This window comes from Corythoichthys intestinalis, chromosome 18, assembly GCF_030265065.1.
Source record: "Corythoichthys intestinalis isolate RoL2023-P3 chromosome 18, ASM3026506v1, whole genome shotgun sequence".
Lineage (NCBI taxonomy): Eukaryota > Metazoa > Chordata > Actinopteri > Syngnathiformes > Syngnathidae > Corythoichthys > Corythoichthys intestinalis.
The window spans coordinates 38380718-38402359 of record NC_080412.1 but is presented as its reverse complement, the minus strand read 5'-3'; the positions used below and the strand labels follow the sequence as shown (position 1 = coordinate 38402359).

General features: G+C 36.3%; 1 protein-coding gene across 15 annotated transcripts in view; it reads left to right on the top strand.

The window, feature by feature from the left end:
• Positions 1 to 1971: 1971 nt before the first annotated feature.
• Positions 1972 to 21642, top strand: part of LOC130906799 (cilia- and flagella-associated protein 54-like) — a 64387-nt gene continuing 44716 nt past the window's right edge. For 4 of the 15 annotated variants that reach the window (XR_009061370.1, XR_009061371.1, XR_009061369.1 and 1 more), the window contains exons 1-13: positions 1972 to 2471; positions 4524 to 4629; positions 4694 to 4843; positions 9262 to 9427; positions 9497 to 9555; positions 12318 to 12461; positions 12612 to 12731; positions 12893 to 12994; positions 13197 to 13389; positions 15670 to 15768; positions 15857 to 15969; positions 19750 to 19867; positions 20203 to 20279. Coding sequence is in view for 11 of the 15 variants with exons in the window: in XM_057821440.1 (XP_057677423.1) it covers positions 2317 to 2471; positions 4524 to 4629; positions 4694 to 4843; positions 9262 to 9427; positions 9497 to 9555; positions 12318 to 12461; positions 12612 to 12731; positions 12893 to 12994; positions 13197 to 13389; positions 15670 to 15768; positions 15857 to 15969; positions 19750 to 19867; positions 20203 to 20279 (1602 nt within the window). In the remaining 4 variants the exon portion in view is untranslated. Of the gene's footprint in view, positions 2472 to 4523; positions 4630 to 4693; positions 4844 to 9261; positions 9428 to 9496; positions 9556 to 12317; positions 12462 to 12611; positions 12732 to 12892; positions 12995 to 13196; positions 13390 to 13608; positions 13670 to 15669; positions 15769 to 15856; positions 15970 to 19749; positions 19868 to 20202; positions 20280 to 21642 lie in introns of those variants that run through there. The other 11 variants (XR_009061368.1, XM_057821439.1, XM_057821436.1 and 8 more) reach the window with 6 other exon arrangements.

Sequence of the window (21642 nt, the reverse complement as noted above, 5' to 3'; positions counted from 1 at the left end):
TAAATAAAGAAATAATTAGCACAGAACATGAATTTTGATTGTTATTTACATCTGTAGTTCTGCAATACATGCTAGTAGTCATGTTGTTATAAGCCGCTACCCACCAAGGTTGACATGAAAACGGCATTTGTTCATAGATAAGCCGCACCGGAATTCCTATAAGCCGCAGCTGTCCCTACTGTATTATGGGATATTTACACTAAAAGATATTAATTGGTACCACTTAATTTGACAGCGGAATCATACGACTGTCATTAGACCAAATGAACCAACATGAAGCTTTGAACCAATAGACTGCAAAGCTTCAAGAAGCTTCATTTGGCCATCACTGCTCCCTTGGGGGAGACAGTCAACCTCTAATGCCTCCTAGCATGCATTGCAACGCTACCGATGTAATTAACAAGCAAAATTCATGTTCTGTGATAATCATTTCTTCGGTTACTGTTCCAGTTATTTCATTAGTTGCGTTAGTTATGGTATTTAGTAGCACTTTATTTGACAGTGGTGTCATAAGACTGTCATTAGACAATCATAATTATGACATGACATTGTCATGAGCATTATTGAATGCTTATAACAGATGTCATTTAGTGTTACCCGGCAAATTATCTCACTTTTGAATGGATGTAAAAGATCCAAGCAGGACATAAATGGAGTTAGTGACATAATTTGCCAGATGATATCATTAATGCCCATTACGGTGTCCTGTCATAATTATGACGTTCTTATGGCAGTCTTATGACGCCGCTGTCAAAAAAAGTGTTACCTATTAACCCAAATAAATCAACAAATAAGCCGTACTGGACTATAAGCCGCAGGATTCAAAATGATAGGAAAAAAGTAGCGGCTTATTGTCCGAAAATTACGGTACTTGTATTTCTGTTAATTTCAATGGGAAAATATAATTGAGATTCAGGTGTTTTTACATAACAGAACAAATTAAACTACTGTATTTTCTGCACTATAAGGCGCACCGAAAAGCCTTAAATTTTCTCAAAAGCCGACAGTGATAACACCAGGTGACAACTGATGAACTGGTTATGCAGAAAACATTTGTTAAATGCCATTTCTTCTTGTTTCAAGTCAAACTAAGTTGAAAAAAATATGAGAAAATCTACAAAAATACTATATATATATAAAACATTAGAAAGTACAACAGTTAAGAAAAGTGGAAAATAAAATTTCAAATTCGTGACCACAAACCCTAACGTTTTGGGAAACAAAAGTGTGTTTACATGTCAATGCGATGAAACAAACTAGGAAATACCATTTATAACCTGGAAATAAAATATGTGTTACCGTATTTTTTGGACAATAAGTCGCACCTGAGTATAAGTCGCACCAGCCATAAATGCCCAACGAAGAGGAAAAAAAACATAAGTCGCACAGGAGTATAAGTCGCATTTTGGGGGGAAATTTACTTGATAAAATCCAACACATAGAACAGATATGTCATCTTGAAAGGCAATTTAAAATAAAAATACAATAGAGAACAACATGCTGAATAAGTGTACAGGATGATAATTTTACAAGATGCATAAACAACGAAAAGCGAACGTGGCCGGTATGTTAACGTAACATAGGTATTAGTAGTTATTGATATAACTATAGCATAAAGAACATGCTAACAAGTCTACCAAACCATCAGTGTCGCTCCAAAACACCAATATAACATGTGAAATGATATCATAATGTGTTAATAATTTCACACATAAATCGCTCCAGAGTCTAAGTCGCACCCCAAGCCAAACTATGAATAAAAACTTATAGTCCGAAAAATACGGTAGGCTTTATTAAAAAATTACATGGTGTAATAAGTAATTCTTCATGTGTACAATTTTAAATTACTATTGTACATCGCGATATATTGTGGGGTTTTACCATTTTGCGAATCAGTGTGGAAAAATAACAGGTACATTCATCAAAGGAATCAAAGTATTGGTGATAAATAAATTTACAAAATGAATACAAATAGAAAAACATACAGCTGGACTATGTTGTAATTTTCTTATCGCTGAAGCTTTCCAAAAATGTGACTTTTTTAAAATATATATACTGTAGTTTTAAAATAAATGGCGGAGTGCTCCGTGCCTCTGTTCTTAACCGAATAGAACAGAAACGTTAAAGGAAACCGTTTTCAAACGTATCGTCACTCTACGGTACTTTTTACTTTATCGGGACTGTGGAAGATGAAAATTCCCACTTTCTTTGATGACCGCAAAGCATCAATGACAAGCTTCTGAGTTTATTTGACTTCCAACTGGTTACCATAGTGATGCAACTTTCCCTACACGCGTTGACGGGTTAAAAACTATTATGGCCTCAATGGATTTACCAGCTACTTATTATGGAAAAGTTGACAAAAGAAACCCGGTCATTGTGTCTTTTGAGCGAGACATTAATTCTTTTATGACTGTTATGAAACGAGTAGCGTCGTCCACCTGCCAAGACAACGTCTCTTATGCTAAAGGGTAAGCTAGCTAACTTCTAATAAACTTTATCAATCTTATGCTGCCTTCATGTGGTGTCTTAAATATGGTAAATAACACTTGTCGATTGGAAAATTGCATGTGAACGCCCATTCAAGTCGTATTTTTCCACTGGAGAATTGTCAATTTTCACTTTTTTTTTTTTTTTTTAAAACGTAGCGTAGTGTACACGTTTATAAAAGTTTTATTTCTTAACCTAGTGTCTGCTAAATGTTCAGTTACAAACAAAACCTTACCATTTAGATGTTGATGCGTTCTCTTGTTTTCTAGTAAATGAATTAATAGGTCACAAATAGTTTTGCTTATGCAACAAACCATAATGATGTCCATGTTTGCTATGTTTTTTGTTTTTTTTTCTTTGCCACGGCAACACAAGTACATGAACATGACATACTCGTAATTACCAATTAGCAAGTGGTAGCGATCATCTTTCCCAAAGCACGTGAAGGCAGCATAATTAGTTGACAGACAGGTAACATCCATTCAAAATGGAGATAATTTGCCGGATAACACTAAATGACATCAGTTATAAGCATTCATAAATGGTCATGACAGTGTCATGTCATAATAATAATTGTCTAATAACAGTCTTGTGGCCCCACTGTCTTATCAAATACCATAACTCGCAGTTAATGAAACAGCTGGAACAGTAACTGAAGAAATAATTAGCACAGAACATGAATTTTGATTGTTAATTACATCTGTAGGGCTGCAATGCATGCTAGGAGGCATGTTGGAGGAAAATAGTGTTGACAGCAGGTGGAAGCAAAGGTTGACTGTCTCCCCCAAGGGAACAGTGATGGCCAAATGAAGCTTCCTGAAGCCATGGTGGTTCATTAGGTCTTATGAAAGTCGTGTGATGCCGCTGTCAAATAAAGTGTTGCCGGTTATATTTATTTTGGTGTAAATATCCCATAATACAGGGAGGACAGCTGCGACTTACAGTCCAGTGCGGCTTATCTATAGGCAAATGTCGTTCTCGTGTCAAATTTGGTGGGGGGCGGCTTATAGTCAGGTGCGCCTTGTATGGGGCGCCGTTTGTAAAGCAGCACATGCTCAAAATTACGACGACATTTTCTCACATTTAGCACCACACAGTGTTTAAAATGGTGTGAAATTTCTAGAGTCACTCTTTTTTTTTTTTTTTGCACTTTTACAACATTATTTAGCAACTTAAATATGTATTTTTAAATAAGAAGTTTTGGACCTGATTGTTTGAATCCAGAACTAAATATTTAATTTAAATCTTAAACTTATATCCTATATCCTAAATGTTAAATCAGGAAACGGTCAGAACTAAATATTTAGCTTAATATGCAAATTCACATGACTGGAGACCGGAAGTAACAAAATAAAAGCTGGCGGAGCAGCTCAGACTATCTGTTTACGTTGCTTGAAAATGAATCAAACCTATTTCAACGGTGGCAGTCTGCTCTTGGACATGAGTTATCGTGATAATAACAATATATAGGTAAAACACATATTTAGGTGAAACTATTTAAAGAGTATTTTGTGTGCTCCAGCTTTTATTTTGTTACTTCCGGTCTACAGTCATGTGAATTTGCATATTAAGCTAAATATTTAGTTCCAACAGTTTCCAGATTTAGCATTTAGGATATAAATTTAAGATATATATTAAATATTTAGTTCTGGATTTAAACAATCAGGTCCAAAACTTCTTATTTAAAAATAAATATTTAAGTTGCTAAATAATGTAAATGCGCAAAAAAATAATAATAATAATTTCACACCACGTTTCAAACACTGTGTGGCGCTAAATGTGAGAAAATGTCGTAATTTTGAGTGTGTGCTGCTTTACAAACGGCGCCCCAAACTTGTAGTGCGAAAATTACGGTATATGGAAATAAACAGATGGAATTTAATTAAATATTTCAGATGATATTGTATACATCGTATCATACATGCCACACAACTAACTGGTGTTAGAAAAAAAGTATTTCAACAATGGAACAGATGGAATGAAGCTGTCATAATGAGGTGCCCTGTTGTCATAATGAGTGTTTTGTTTTGAAGGATTACCCTGCTGGCAGAAATCTGGCGAAATTTCAAACCCCGTCTGCCATTTAAATTGTACCAGGAGCGCATGTTACAGATTGGAGATTTTCTCACTGGATTAAAGGTAGTTCAAAGATTTCACCTTTGTATTTTATTTTATTGATCAATTTGTCTTTTCTTCAAATCAGTTGTACCAGACGGCTCTCTCGCAGGGCTACAGCCTGCACCTGCTTCAGTTCTGTTCAACTAGTATAACGGACATCACAGATGTAAACCATTTTATCAGCTGCTTCTTCCCTGAAGGTTTTGATACAGATCAAGATGTCTTTATCATGAAGGTATTTTATTGTTTGTATTTATTTTGTAAATATTATCATACAGAGTGTGACAACATGTCAAAATGGTACTTTGTAACCCAAAAGGTTATCAATATGCTCCAGCCAAGAATCGATATATCGTTTTAAAAGGGTGTCACTGTTTAAAAAAAATATCAATCAGTAGGTTATCACCAAACTCTTCCTCATGTATAGTTCATTCGAAACCAGAGCTTTCGTAGCCAGTCTTTACGATGTTCGGGGCGTTTACAGGTCCTTTTCTGTCCATTTTAGAGCATTTACAGGTCACTTTCTGTTGACTTTGTGTCACTGCCTATTAATTTCCGGGTCACTTCCTATTCAGTAACCTAAAATCAACAGGAAGTGACCTAGAAATGCCCCAAAATCAACAGAAAGCGACTGAAAATCAACAGAAAATGACCTGAAATGGCCCCAGACTTTAACTCATTGCTTGCCATTGATACCCATAGACGTCCAGCATAAGTAGATTTTAAGGGGGGGCCAGCCCCCCCGGTGGCTGAAAAGTGTAATTGCATGAAATTGACTTTCCTATACATATAAAAGTTCTAAAGCAATAAAACTGCAACGAAAATAAATTTTTATAATGGGTCAAAATTATTTTTCGAACAGATCATGTGACTAGCACCTTACACAGTCATTTGCTTTGCATATAATCCCCCCCCCAAAAAAAAAATTAGGGGAGGGCAAGTTTATTTTCCAAATGATTTTTTTCTTTGATTGAAAATATTTTTTTTTTTTGGGTTGAAGCAACTTTTTTGGGGGATTGAATGAATTAGACACAAATGACGTATCCATAAATGGCCCAAACGCAAAAGGATTGCTTCGATCAAAGAAAACTTTTTCAATGAAAAATTAAGTGTTAAAATGCAAATTTTTCAATCTCAAATGTTGTTTCGCGTTCAAAAACGTTTTCTATGATTGAAATTTTTCTTTGTTTTGATTGAAGTGATTTTCCTTTTTGAAAAAAAACCCAATTTTTTTTAGGCAACTTATTTTTTTGATTGAATAATAAAGACAAAAACGTCCTTGCCAAAATGTGGCCCAAACGCAAATCAACATTACTTCAATCAAAAAAGTTGCTTAAATCAAAAAACTCCAAAAGACTCCAATAAAAAAAAAATCAATTAAAGAAATAGGCTTTCACATGCATTTTTTTGAGTTTCAAATGTATTTTTGCATCCAAACACATTTTTAAACTTTTTTTTTTTACTTTTTTTTGGATTGAAAATATATATTTTGATTGAAGCAACTTTTTTTTATTGAAGCATTATTTTTTTAGGGTCCGATCACGTCATTTTCAAAGTATCGGAATCAGCAAAAAAATATCGGACATGCGTTTTTTTAATATATATATTTTAATCAACTCGTTTTCTAATTGTATTTAACGTTACAGACATAATGTGTTACAATTTTCCAGAGTCTTTAGTTTAAGCTTAAGGTAGGGTTATCAAATTTATAGCTTTAACGGCGAGAATTAATATTTATTACATGTATCACGTTGCAATACATAACGCAATTAATGCATGCGCTGCACGACCCACTCACGCATTTTCGAGTTCAATCTATAATGGCGCCACTTTAACCATACTGTATACAGAGCTAAAAGGCAACGTAAAATGAATAGAGAGAATTTTGGCAGTGTTCGGAGCCTTTTTTTAATTGGCTAAAGCCGTAAAATCCCTCTCTCAACAATTAGAAATATCGTGAGAAGTAATGTGGGGAAGATAGGTAGTGGTTGATCTTTTTCTTAACACCTTATGCAGTGGCGCCTCCAGAAATTTTTCATAGGGGTGGCCAGATGGGGCCACTTAAAATCTTGGGGTGGCCATAACTAAAAGCCATAATTTCAGGTTTTCATTATATTATTGCAGTAAAAAGGTCAGGGGAAAACTTAAAGACTTAAGGACACGGCTACTGATATACTTTGGTGTATAGTGTAATAGTTGATGTTACTAATGATTTAATGTGCCTAGTTCATTACTGTCCAGTCAACATTTTGAGTTCCACAACAATTCTGTTTTATATTGTTATGTATATATTAGGCATAAGGTGTACATTTAACTAGGGCTGTCAAACGATTAAAATTTTTAATCGAGTTAATGACAGCTTAAAAATTAATTAATCGTAATTAATCGCAATTCAAACCATCTCTAAAATATGCCATCTTTTTCTGTAAATTATTGTTGGAATGGAAAGATAAGACAAGACAGATATATACATTCAACATCCTGTACATAAGTACTGTATTTGTTTATTATAACAATAAATCCACAAGATGGCATTAACTTTATTAACATTCTTTCTGTGAAAGGGATCCACAGATAGAAAGACTTGTAATTCTTAAAGGATAAATGTGAGTTGGTATACTGTGACTAAATATTGCCATCTAGTGTATTTGTTGAACTTTCAGTAAATGATACTGTAGCGACTTAATTGTTCTGCCCAAATGCATAATGGGAAGTGGTGCATGGTGGTCCATGACTGTGTGTGGTGGCTGCAAATGCTATATCTTCAAAGCTTTTGCCAATTAAAAGCACCGCCCCAATGAATGCTTGTATCTACTCCACTCTGCCTCTTATCTCTGTATATAAGTAAAACGGCGCCATTGTAGGCTGTTTGCGGCAATGCGTGAATGAGTCGTACGGCGAATGTGTTAATTGCGATTAATATTTTAACGTGATTAATTTTAAAAAATTAATCACTGCCCGTAACATGATAAATTTGACAGCCCTACATTGAACAAAACAAAATAAATGCATTCATTTGGAATGAAATGCATAACTGATGCTACAACAATCTGACAAGATACTGGCAAGCGGGGTGGCCAGTGGGGTGGCCAACCAATTTATAGGTATGGGGGTGGCACCTCGGTGCGCAAATCCACCAAGGACTGGCTGATAAGGAAGAAATGGATAGTCCTGGAGTGGCTGAGTCAAAGCCCAGGTCTTAATCCTATTGAGATGCTGTGGGGCGACTCGAAACGGGCTGTTCATGCAAGAAACCCATCAAACATCAACATGAAAGTAATCTGCATTGAAGAGTGGGGCAAACTTTCTTCAGACCGATGGTCCTTATGTTATTTCCCAACGTAGAGAAGATATACCAATTGGTACCACGACGCACAGTCATGGTTGCACTTCCCATCATGCATTGGGGCAGAAGTTAAATGGCTACATTATCCTTTACTGAAAGCTCAACAAATACACTAGATGGCAGTATTTAGTTACAATACACAAAGTCACATTTATCCTTTAAGAATTACAACAAGTCTTTCTATCCGTGTATCCCTCTCACAGAAAGAATGTTAATAATGTAAATGCCATCTTGAGGATTTATTGTCATAATAAACAAATACAGTACTTATGTACTGTATGTTGAATGTATATAATCGTCCGAGTTTTATTCATTTTTTTCTTAATGCATTGCCAAAATGTATATGATCGGGAAAAATTATCGGGAATGATTGGAATTGAATCGGGAGCGAAAAAAAGCAATCGGATCGGGAAATATCGGGATCGGCAGATACTCAAACTAAAACGATTGGATCGGGAGCCAAAAAAATGATCGGACAACCCTAATAAAGACACAAATCTACCTCCATATGGCTCTGCCCAGAGGATACAATTTTTGACTGGAGTAACTACATTGGCACGACAATGTAGGGGGCAAAAAACTAGTAATTTAGACATTTCTGCGTCCAAACAAAAAAAAAAAATCTGTGTTTTATTTTATGTAACATTTCATTATAAAAACGAGGAGGGCCAGATAGCTTGCAAGACCCGCTGAGATAATAGTGACATTGGAATTCAACCTAAATAGTTGTGATTGTATATAGAAAAATGCTAAATTTGCTTTTCCTCAAGTATTTATTTTCTGATGTGAAAATTGAGTGATTTATTAGGTGTTGAAAACAGCTAAAAAAAAATTATGTTGCTAATTCCGGCAAAAACTTGATGATATGTTAAATATTACCATTGATCCTGAATTTATAGGTGATTAACTCTGCATTTGGTGATTTTTTTTTGTGTGCATTTAACGTAAAATCTGAGAATTTTATAGCCATTTTGTTTTTTTATACTTATATAAAAATATTTAATAGGGAGTTTATTAGGGAAACACTGAAATTTTGATGCCGGATGACGGAGAATCATATATGCCTAAGGGAGGTGACTGTTTTGGTGTAAGGTTGCTAGCGACTTTTGTTTTGAAAATATTTGATTTTTAAGTTTTTGAAAATAGGCCCTGGACCGGCGCCCCGTTTCCCGTCAACTGATAGTGAAGTCTATGGTACAATCCAGTTCAAACGGATTGGACGTCTGCTAGTGATACTGTATTGTGCTAGTTAACACATTCTTTTCTGTTGATTATTTTTTGGGTTTTTTGTCTGTGTGTCTGCGAAGGTCCGCTCAATGCTGGGCTGTGCACAGTGCATATTTGAGTTGGAGAAAAGGCCCATGGTCCTCAGCCAGAAGGGGCTTTCGAAACTGCTGCATGTGCTAAATTTCATCAGGATAATGATGCAGGCATTTCAGCAGAACAAGCACCTCTGCTGGATAATTTATAATGGTAAACGATTTAAGTTCTTTTGGTGAAACATACAAACTACAAGGTAAAAACGTACATTTTCTTTTGCAGGTACATTGCACATTTTTAAGATGTGTAGCTATCTAATGGCATTGAATCATAGTGCAAAGGTATGTCGTGTAAGACACCCATTAAAGCAAGGGCGTAGGTTTGGTGTTATTACATAATAAATGCAATAATAGTAATGGTTAATTGATATCAATGCAAAATAAATTTGTATTGACTTATACTAACGTTCATATGTATTGATTCAGGTGATACACAGTTCGATTCAAACCGCTGTTTTCAAAATACTTTTGGAAAACTTCCAAAATAAATATCTGGATTTTATAAGCAAATTTAAATTGCAATATTTCAACATAAATTAGATTATATTAACCTACACAATAAATACAAACTTGTTAATAATCTCTTAACTGTTCAGAAATGCAAAAAAAGAAACATTTGCCACTCAACATTGTCTTTCTCAATAAATGAATTAAATATAAGTGAAAAATCTTCTTAGTCAACCACAGCCTAATTTAACAAAAAAATGAAAGCTCCTTTGGCTTGCTTTTAAGGGTACCAGGGATAGAAAGACATGTAATTCTTAAAAGATGAATGTTAGTACGGGTTATAATAATTTGATATTAAAACCCTTCTTAATGTTTTCGTTTTAATAAAAATTGTACAAATTATTACAAATTTATTGTTTTAGGTCGCCATTGTTGTTGACGGCGCAGGGCGGTGACGTCACATGGGTAAGCTGCCGAACTTCCACAGTGTCACTCTTTCACTAAATAAACATGTCATCGGCTCTGCCCTTCCAATTTGAACCCGAGTGAAACATTAATGAGAAGGACAGCAAAAGCAAAATGAACAGGAAAGACGGTACGAGAACCCGAGTGAAACATTAATGAGAAGGACAGCAAAAGCAAAATGAACAGGGAAGACGGGACGAGACAAGTAGCGTTCATGTGTCAAATAAGCTAGTGACAGCGCTCTCCTGCTCTAGTGACGAGAGCAGGAGAGTTTTTGATGTCAAAAACTGTTTGCAGATATTATTGTGTGATCCAACGTAATCCAATATTAATATAGAAATAGTATCCAGAGCTGTTGTGTGCTCTACATTTGATTAGGGTATGCAGTGAAACACAGCAGTTTGATTATTTTTGCAGATAGCCCGTGCAACACAGCACACAAAAACGTTGATGCAGTTTGCCTCTACCAAGACGTCTAATGGCATCTAATGATGTCTTATTTTTGTCACGTAAAAGCAGATGTCCAAAGTGTTGATCATCCTGCCGGTGTTCCTAGATTTATCGGACTTATCCGATGTCGCTCCAGAAGCTTGCTTCCCGCTGAATATGCGACACGGAAAACGAATAAATGTATTAAACTTAATTTGATTGCTGGCTATTTCGTATAATTTCCTGCCCAACAGATTATAATGACGCCTTATTATGCACATTGAGATCTAGGGTGAGTTGTGTAAGGCAGAGAGAAAAGTGAGTGGACACAGGCGTTCAGATTCGTAGCCCGGACCGCGCTGTTTATTGGCATAAGCTTCGGCAACTCCTCCTTCACAACATACGTTTGAACATAAGTATCATATAGTGAAAATACGACAAAAACAATATTCATATCTCTCAAAAAAATAAGTATTAAACAACAATGCAAAAAAACTGGCACTTACAATCAAAATAGATAAGCAAAATACACATAAAACTTAGACTTTGGTCAAACTCTATTCAAACATTTTAGCAACTCGTTTAGCTCAACAAATACACTTAATGACAATATTTAGTCATAATATACAAACTATGATGCTGGGAGCCATTATTAGGTGTCTTAGCTTCTCAACATACAATTGAACATAAGGCACAATCGACCCGTACTGGGGAATAAAAAGAAAACTGTGGCATCGGTCAAGGGACAAAACGCACTCATTGGCTTGATCTCTAATTAATTAAAAACTCGCCATTGAGCCCTTCTCGCGTTTTTAAATTACATTGGAAGAACAGTTAACGTAGCCATGTGACGTCACCACCTTGCGATGTCAACAACAATGGCGAGCTACTAGTTCGTTTTTAATAAAACGAAAACATTTAGAGGGGCTTTAAACTCAAATTATCATAACTCGTACTAACATTTATCTTTTAAGAACTACATGTCTTTCTATCGGTGGTTCCCTTTAAGACCACATAAATAAAATAAAAATGAAAATTGGGGAGAAGGGGGTAAACCTTGGTTCACTACCTTTGTCATAGTTTAATTAACGTTAACAGTAGAAAACACATACAGGACACTTCTCTCTAAGCAGCTTCCTACTCAAAGTTTTGCAGGTTAGCAAGTTCACACAGTTTAATGTTATGCTAACTCTGATGCATATTGGACTTTCAGTAGCAAAATTAGTGATATGTTCCCCAACTCCACCTTTTTACATTACCTACAGTGGCTGCTGCTGGCCCAAAAAAAACCTTCTAATATCCTTCCTCTTAGTAGGAGGCGGCATGTTGTCGACATGTTTTATTTCTGTCGGGGCTGTGAGTGCATGTGTGTGTGTGTGTGTGTGTGTGCGTGTGTGCGTGTGTGATGTAGTCAAGTCATCCTCCAATCAAACGTGCGTTTGGGGATAATGAAAATCATTCACTTCATTTGGGGGTCAGTTATATCCTTACAACATATGGGAAGACAATCTAAATTACTGAAACTGAACTCATTATATAATGCAAATAAAGTTGCTTAAAATTTGGTGGGGACAATTTGAGCATCCTAAAAAGTTGGTAGTGTTATGTCCCTACCATCCCTATGCAAACCTACGCTCTTGCATTAGTCTCCTTTGTGATAGAATTGGAAATTTTACTCATTTCTCGTTTGTGATCCCTCCAAGGCGTTGGAGTACCTTCTGTGGGCGAGTCTGACATTAGAGTCAACCATGCCTAGCATGACTATTAAACATCTGCCATGGCTTGTCAAACTCTACTGTGCTGTCTGTCATTGTTACTATGACAACCTGTCGTCTCTTCGTGCAGAGGTAAACACTGCCGATCACTCTTTTTAGATGCTTAATTGATGACGACATCAGACCAATGTGAAAGCATCAACTACGTACTGTATCTTCGTCAATGCAAAAAAAAAAACCTTTTAAAATAATAATTTTTTTTTTTACTTCAAATGCTTTCAGGAATTTGCCAGGAGAGCGCTTGGAAAAATCAACGACCTTGCAGAGCAGGAGAAGGATAAGGAGAATAGTCATCCTTCAAACAAAGAGACACAAATGGCCTTTAGGGAAGCCTCCATCAAGGCATTAGACTACTATTGCTTAATATTTTTAAGTCTAAAGATGCCAAAGCAAATCTGAATGAATTTCTTGTTACTATTTTAATTTTCACTTTTTTTTTCTTGTCCTGCTTTCATAAAGATTTTCGTCAACTTCAATTGATTTGAATATTATTTTTCTTCCAGCTGGCTGCCATTATGTTCAAGCGTGCTGTGTTTGAGACCAGGAGGAAACCCAAACACATTATTACGATCAAAAGCAAAATCACTCTGAAGGACTTTCCAAATGTAAATGCAGGCTATCAAAAATAAATCTAAATACACACTGTTGAACACTGCTTATTTGAAACCATTAGTAGCCTATGAAACAATACTTGTTGCTAAATTTAAATTAGGTTTGCAATGGGTTGGAGAATTTACACACCGTGTATTGTAAACTTTCATGGCTGTCCTTGCTTCATCATTGACATCTGTTTGATCGTGATCGCAGATACCATGGCCTCGTAATGCGACAGAGCGAATGCTGATGGGCCTCTTTGACAGCAGTGCGTCACAGTTTTTGGGCATCTGTGAAGCACTCTGGGACAGCTCCATGCGTCCGCTACAGGCAAGGCTGCCAGAGGAACTGGAGCTGCAAGACGTGGTCCTGGAACTCTTTGCCTCTGGAATCAGTATATTATCTGGTTAGTCAAAACATAAAAAGTAACATGGTCGATAACAGTGGCGGATGCGGGTCTTTCAATGAGGGGAAACTCAAAGTGTGTCCACCAGGGGCGGACTGGGGGTGGGGAGTGGGCCGGGAGCCATTGAAAGACCGCCCCAATTCATGGACGGTGTTGGAAGCCATCCAGCCGGAAATACAGAGAGGTCCAGAACTCATATTCACTAACCTTAGCCAGTACTTATTCAGAACTGTGCATTTACAGTTCCACAAAAATGAGAGCTGTCAACAGATCAAAGCATGTATGTAGGACTTTTAATTCATATTTTCAAAAAATTTGGTACAGTAAAAATGCATAGTTTTGAGTATGTGAGTAGTCACAGAGGTCCACTACTAATATTCACCAACCTTAGTCAAAAACCATTCAAAATTTTGGATTTACATTACCACAAACATGAGAATTGTAACCAGATCAAAGCATGCATGTATGACTTATTAAAATTTTCAAAATTTTGGTACAGTAAAAATGCATAGTTTTGAGTATGTGAGTAGTCAGAGAGGTCAACTACTAATATTCACCAACCTTGGCCAAAATCCATACAAAATTTTGGTTTTACAGTTCCACAAACATGAGAACTGTAACCAAATCAGAGTGTGCATGTAGGACTTATAATTCCAAATTTCAAATAGTTTTGATTATGTGAGTAGTCAGAGAGGTCCATTACTACTATTCACCAACCTTGGCCAAAACTCATTCAAGATTTTGGATTTACAGTACCACAAACATGAGACCTGTAACCAGATTAAAGTATTCATGTAGGACTTTTAATTCAAAATTTCAAAATGTTAATAGAGTAAAAATGCATAGTTTTGAGTATGTGCGTATACAGAGAGGTCCACTGCTAATATTCACCAACCTTGGCCAAAGCTCATGCAAAATTTTGGATTCACAGTACCACAAACATGAGAACTGTAACCTGATCAAAGTATGCATGTTGGACTTTTAATTCAAAATTTCTAAATTTTGGTACAGTAAAAATGCATAGTTTTGAGTATGGGAGTAGTCAGAGGGGTCCTTTACCAATATTCACCAACCTTGGCCAAAACTCATGTAAAATTGTGGATTTACAGTACCACAAACATGAGAACTTTTACCTGATCAAAGTATGCATGTAGGACTTTTAATTCAAAATTTCAAAATTTTGGTGCAGTAAAAATGCATAGTTTTGAGTATGGGAGGAGTCAGAGAGGTCCACTACTAATATTCACCAACCTTAGCCAGTACTTATTCAGAACTGTGGATTTACAGTTCCACAAAAATGAGAACTGTAACCAGATCAAAGTACACATGTAAGACGTTTAATTCAACTTTTCAAAATGTTGGTACAGTGAAAATGCATAGTTTTTAGTATGTGAGTAGTCAGAGAGGTCCACTAATAATATTCACCAACATTGGTCAAAACTCATTGCAAATTTTGGATTTACAAACATTAGAACAGTAACCAGATCAAAGTAATCATGTAGGACTTTTAATGCAAATTTTCAAAGTGTTAATACAGTAAAAATGCAAAGTTTTGAGTATGTGAGTATACAGAGAGGTCCACTGCTAATATTGACCAACGTTGGCCAAAACTCATGAAATATTTTGGATTTACAGTACCACAAACATGAGAACTGTAACCTGATCAAAGTATGCCTGTAGGACTTTTAATTCAAATTTTCAAAATTTTGGTACAGTAGAAATGCATATTCACTAACCTTAGCCAGTACTTATTCAGATATGTAGATTTACAGTGCCACAAAAATGAGAACTGTAACCTACCATCTACTAAACGACCCTTTGCTCAGGGGAATAACATAATATTATAGTATACTGATGTGACAGTGCATGTAATGCACATCTAATTGGAGCAGTTTTAGGATTAGGTGACTTCATTTCATCATTAAATGATGACAACGGTGGCATTATATATTTTAGAGTGTTGAGAGTGTTTTTAAGACTGGGAACAACGCGAACACACGGAAGTCAACTGCCTTGCCGCTCGGTCAAAATGCATTTACCGTAATGTTTGGATTACGTAGGTGCGCTAATTTTAAGGTCCGCTCATTTGACCATGGGGAAATACCCGGTATCCCCGTATGCCAGACTTTGTGACGGTGCAGGGCTCAGTTGCTCGGTAGGGAAAGTCTCCAAACATTTGAACACTTATTTTTTGACGTATTGGGGGAAGCTGAGCTCCCCTTGTAATCGCCACTAGTCGATAAAGAGAAAATTTCACAGAAATTTTTTTGTTTTGTCAAGGAGCTGCGACTACTACCGATCAGAAACGTCACGAACAGTCCTGTGTACCTCTCAGTGCGCTGTCCACGACGTCAACTCTGATGGAATTAGCTGTTGCAGGTAGGTCATTGTTTTTCGCATTTCCACACCCATTTTACAGCCACTAAATAGCTTTGTTAACGTATTGTCACGTATCATTTTACTACAGGAGAACACAAAGTGCCGGTCAGTGCTGCCGTCAGGTTCATTAAGATGATGATTCAGTACAAACAACCAGACGCTTTTGCTGAATATTCACGATTGATGCTGCAGAGTTTGTCTGTGAGTTCTTCTTGGCTTGTTTTGTACTAAGTCCTTCTAAAAAAAAATTAGCATACTGTGATAAAGTTCATTATTTTTTTTATAATGTTCTGATAAACATTAGACGTTGATATATTTTAGATTCATTACACACAAAGTTCAAGCCTTTTATTGTTTTAATATTGATGATTTTGGCAAAAAAGTCAAGAAAAAACAAAAATCCCTACCTCCAAAAATTTGCATATTTCATCCGACCAATACAAAAAAGGGGTTTTTAATACAAAAAAAGTCAACCTTCAATTATTTATATCAGCTATGCACTCAATACTTGGTCGGGAATCCTTTTGCAGAAATGACTGCTTCAATGCGGCGTGGCATGGAGGCAATCAACCTGTGGCACTGATGAGGTGTTATGGAGGCCCAGGATGCGTCGATAGCGGCCTTAAGCTCATCCACAGTGTTGGGTCTGGTGTCTCTCAACTTCCTCTTCACAATATCCCACAGATTCTCTATGGGGTTCAGGTCAGGAGAGTTGGCAGGCCAATTGAGCACAGTAATGCCATGGTCAGTAAACCATTTACCAGTGGTTTTGGCACTGTGAGCAGGTGCTGAAAAATGAAATCTTCATCTCCATAAAGTTTTTCAGCAGATGGAAGCATGAAGTGTTCCAAAATCTCCCTTGATAAAACACAGTAGACTTTCATCTGAAAAAAGTACTTTGGACCACTGAGCAACAGTCCAGTGCTGCTTCTCTGTAGCCCAGGTCAGGCGCTTCTGCCGCTGTTTCAGGTTCAAAAGTGGCTTGACCTGGGGAATGTGGCACCTGTAGCCAATTCCCAGGTTCCTGCAGGTCCCCCAAGGTATGGAATCGGCCCTTCTCCACATCTTTCTCAGGGTGCGGTCTACGCCTGAACAATATATCGTTTGAACATCGCCATCGCGATGTGCTCATGCGCAATAGTCCCATCGCAAGGATGTGCGATATATACGTATATATATATATTTTTTTTTAGGGCTGTCAAAATGATCGCGTTAACGGGCGTTAATTAATTTTTTAAATTAATCACGTTAAAATATTTGACGCAATTAACGCAGATGCGCCGCTCAGACAGATTTAAATGACAGTACAGTCAAAAGCTCACTTGTTGTGTTTTACGGAGTTTTGCCGCCCTCTGCTGGCGCTTGGGTGCGACAGATTTTATAGGCTTCAGCATTCATCAGCATTGTGCAAGTAATTATTGACATCAACAATGGCGGGCTACTAGAGGGGTTTTAATATAAAACTTCTATAACTTGTACTAACATTTTTCTTTTAAGAACTACAAGTCTTTCTATCCATGGATCGCTTTAACAGAATGTTAATAATGTTAATGCCATCTTGTTGATTTATTGTTGTAATAAACAAATACTGTCCTTATGTACCGTATGTTGAATGTATATATTCATCTGTGTCTTATCTTTCCATTCCAACAATAATTTACAGAAAAATATGGCATATTTTATAGATGATTTGAATTGCGATTAATTACGATTAATTAATTTTTAAGCTGTAATTAACTCGATTAAAAATTTTAATCGTTTGACAGCTCTAATTTTTTTCAAATCCACAAACCTTTGTTCTGCTTCATTCGCTCGCACAGCCTCCCTCTCAGTCATTGCGGCACTCGCTTAGCGGACTTCACACAGGCAGCAATGTGTCAATCATCGTTTACCTTGTTAAACAGTTTATGCAAGGAAGCGCGGGCTGGAATGAATGTGTGGGTGTGTATGTTGGCGTGGAGACCGTCGAGACATATAAAATACACGCCAGAAGTGATCATGAGGAGTTTGTAATTTTTTCTACATGTCACTCCAAGAGTCTCAGCCAAGTTAGGTAAACAGAAGCATTTAATAAAGCCAAGCATTTTTCTGCTACAGTACTTTATTCTTGTTTAAAAATGATTTGATGGGACAGTTATGTTTAAAACTAATCATAATTATTACATTTGAAGTGCTTAAAAACCATTTATTGAAATGTATATATATTAGGGCTGTCAAAATTATCACGTTAACGCGCGGTAATTAATTTTTAAAATTAATCACGTTCAAATATTTGACGCAATTAATGCAAATGTCCCGCTCAGAAAGTATTCTGCCTTTTGGTAAGTTTTACAGCAAGGCGTTTTGTGCTGTCCAACAGCGAACTCTTGTGGTCGCTTTGCGACATGGTTTATTGTTTTCAGTCCAGTTCAATATGGCTGCACGACGTCTTGGGCTGATAATGTTGTGCTTATATGATCCTTGGACAAGATTTGTCCGTAAGTATGGTTGTTGTAAAGAATGTACGTATTATGTTAGTAAGCGAAATGTTATATTTTTTGTATGAGACGCTTTTTGTTTATGTTTAGTGAACCTGTATAGCGTGCTAAGCTAACGTTGTTGCTAATGCAATGCTTGTGTACTTTTTTTTTGTAGTTTTACGACGGTCTAAAGAGGACAATGGTTTGAGGCCATTTTATTAATAAATCAGATGAAAAAGGAAGAAGTCTAATTATTAAGGCGTCGTTCACTAGCTGTCTAGCTTTGGAAAAAGTAGACGCTTCGGAGTGAGGACAGCATAGACAGATTTAAATGACAGTAGAGTGAAATGCCCACTACAGTCCTTATGTACCGTATGTTGAATGTATATATCCATCTTGTGTCTTATCTTTCCATGCCAACAATTTATTTTACAGAATATATATATAATTTACAGAAAAATATGGCATATTTTATAGATGGTTTGAATTGCGATTAATTGCGATTAATTACGATTAATTAATTTTTAAGCTGTAATTAACTCGATTAAAAATTTTAATAGTTTGACAGCCCTAATATATATATATATATATATATATATATATATATATATATATATATATATATATATATATATATATATATATATATATATATATATATATATATATATATATATATATATATGTATGTATTTTATGTGCTACTTCGCGGTTTTTCACTTATCGCGGCATGTTCTGGTACCTATTGACTGCAAAAAACATGGAATACTGTACACTGTGGTCATGGTGAGTAATCCAAAGTCTTTCCAAACAGCTATTCAAGTCATCTAGTGAAAATTTCTTTAAGAAAAATATGTATATTTTTTAATATCGCAATATAATATCGCAATGTATCGCAAACCCCCCAAAAAATCACAGCAATAGTTTTTTCCAATTTCGTTCAGGCCTAGTGCAGTCCCTTCTTCGGATTGTGCAGCGTTTCCTGCCACACTTTTTCCTTCCCACAGACACTGAGGTGACTTGATGCAGCACTCTGGGAACAGCCTATTCGCTATGAAATTTCTTTCTGTGTCTTAGCCTCTTGCTTGAGGGTGTCAATGATGGCCTTCTGGACAGCAGTCGGGTCGGCAGTCTTGCTCATGATTGCGGTTTTGAGTAATGAACCAGGCTGGGAGTTTTTAAAAGCCTCAGGAATCTTTCACAGGGGTTTTGAGTTAATTCTTTGATTCAGATGATTAGGTTAGTAGCTTCTTTAGAGTACCTTTTCATGATATGCTCATTTTTTGAGATAGGGTTTTTGGTTTTTCTTGATTCTTTTGCCAAAATCATCAATATTAAAACAATAAAAGACTTGAAGGTCTTCAGTTGTGTGTAATGAATCGAAACTATATGAAAGTCTAATGTTTCTCAGTACATTACAGAAAATAATGAACTTTATCACAATATGCTAATTTTTTTGAGAAGGACTAGTAGAAAAGCAGAGGAAAATCATGTCTTAGAGGATGCTGTTTGTGTATACCAGGTTGTGGAAGGTCCTGCATTCAGGAAGGCAGAATACGAGCTCTCCTTGATAAGTGGTTTCAGCACTCTGAAGTCCTGCCACAGAAGGCGCCTTAGAGACGACGGCTCTGGCGGTACAAGTGATTATGCAGTCCAGTGTTTCCCTAAACCAGGGGTGTCCAAACAAGTCCTATGGGTCCTGGTTTTTGTTCCTACCGATCAAGCACAGACTGTTTAACCAATTAGGTTTCTGCTAAAACAAGCAGCACCTCACCAAAATCAACTGATTACACTTATAAGACACCAGATTGGTTGCAAAGGTGTCGTCCTGCTTTGTTGGAAAGAAATCCTGGAATAGTTTTGGGACCCCTGCCCTAAACACACAGAGATAATGTTTTTTATACTAAACCAATTTCTGACGATTCATTTGTAATCCAAACAATGCATGTTTCTGCTCATCAATGTTTTTTAACAGAGAGATGCAGGGGCTCGCTCGATGCCATCATTGGCCTAACTGAGACTCTGCACAGGGCAGTTTGTGATTCTGTTCTAGTAAGTTTATACTAGGGATGTTCCAATCGCATATTTTTGCACCGGATTCCGGGTCACCTGATTTTGGGGAGTCCCGATCCGATACCTTTTTACAAGTTCCAAACATGTTACTGACACACCGTGCCGCTTTCATAATAAAAAGTAACTGATAAGTTACTTTTAAAGTAACTTAGTTACTTTGATAATAAAGTAATCAGTAAAGTAACTAGATTACTTTTTTTGAGGTGTAATCAGTAATTAAATCACTTTTTTAAGTAATCTGTGACAACACTGCTGATACGCCACTTCCCCCTTTCCACATTCGTTATAAAGACGTAAGTCGATGCAAACTCTTTCGCGCAAATTCTGCAAAGATGGCAGAGCAACAAAAGAGACAAAAAGTTTTGTCGGTGGATACAAAAAAAGAAGACTACCGGGATAAAAGGACACTCAAAAATAAACATTGGCCCGGCTTTCACTTGCTGACATGACAAAATCAAATGTTTCTTACTTTCAACATCGTCATATGCTATTGTCTAGCCAAATTTGGATTCATTACCTCATTACTATTCGTCCTTCACACAGCGCTGGAAACAGAAATGTCGTTCAATTCATCTGCTGGCGACCGGGAGATTGGAAATTAACGAAACTGTGCACTGGTCCTCATGGGAAACGCAGTCTTCCTTAAGGCAAAACACTACAACTTTTGTCCATCTGCATCGCTAAAGTCGACAAAAATTGAAAAGTTACCTACCTTGCTTTAAGTACCAAACAGTTTGGGCGTACTGCTTAACAGGAGGGAAGGTGAGAGGCTTTGGCGTTGTAAGAGCATAAACCAAAAAACATAAATATACCATACTGGGCCGAATATAAGACAGCCCTGATTATAAGACGACCCCCCCTTTTTCAAGACTCATGTTTGAAAAAAGACACCAAATTAATTTTTATACAGAAAATAATTACAGTACATCTGAAACAAATTATTATAACAATATATTTGAGAGAAAAAGCATGTTATTTTGCCTCATTCAAATCTTAATATCTGAACATTTAAATATGTAAACTAAAGTGCAATCACATTCTTAAATGAACCAATCTATTATGATAAAACAACAAAATTGCAATAACTGCATTAACCATCAAAGTCTAACTATAATGTAGTCTTGAAACAAATCTGAAAAAGGAAAAACATTGCAATAAAATAATGCAAACTGGTTAAATTCGAGAGTAGCTGAGATCTGTCATGACCAGTGTTGGGCACGTTACTTTAAAAAAGTAATTAGTTACATTACTTACTACTTCTTCAAAAAAGTAACTGAGTTAGTAACTGAATTACTCTATAGTAAAATTCACTAGTTACCAGGGAAAGTAACTATTTCCGTTA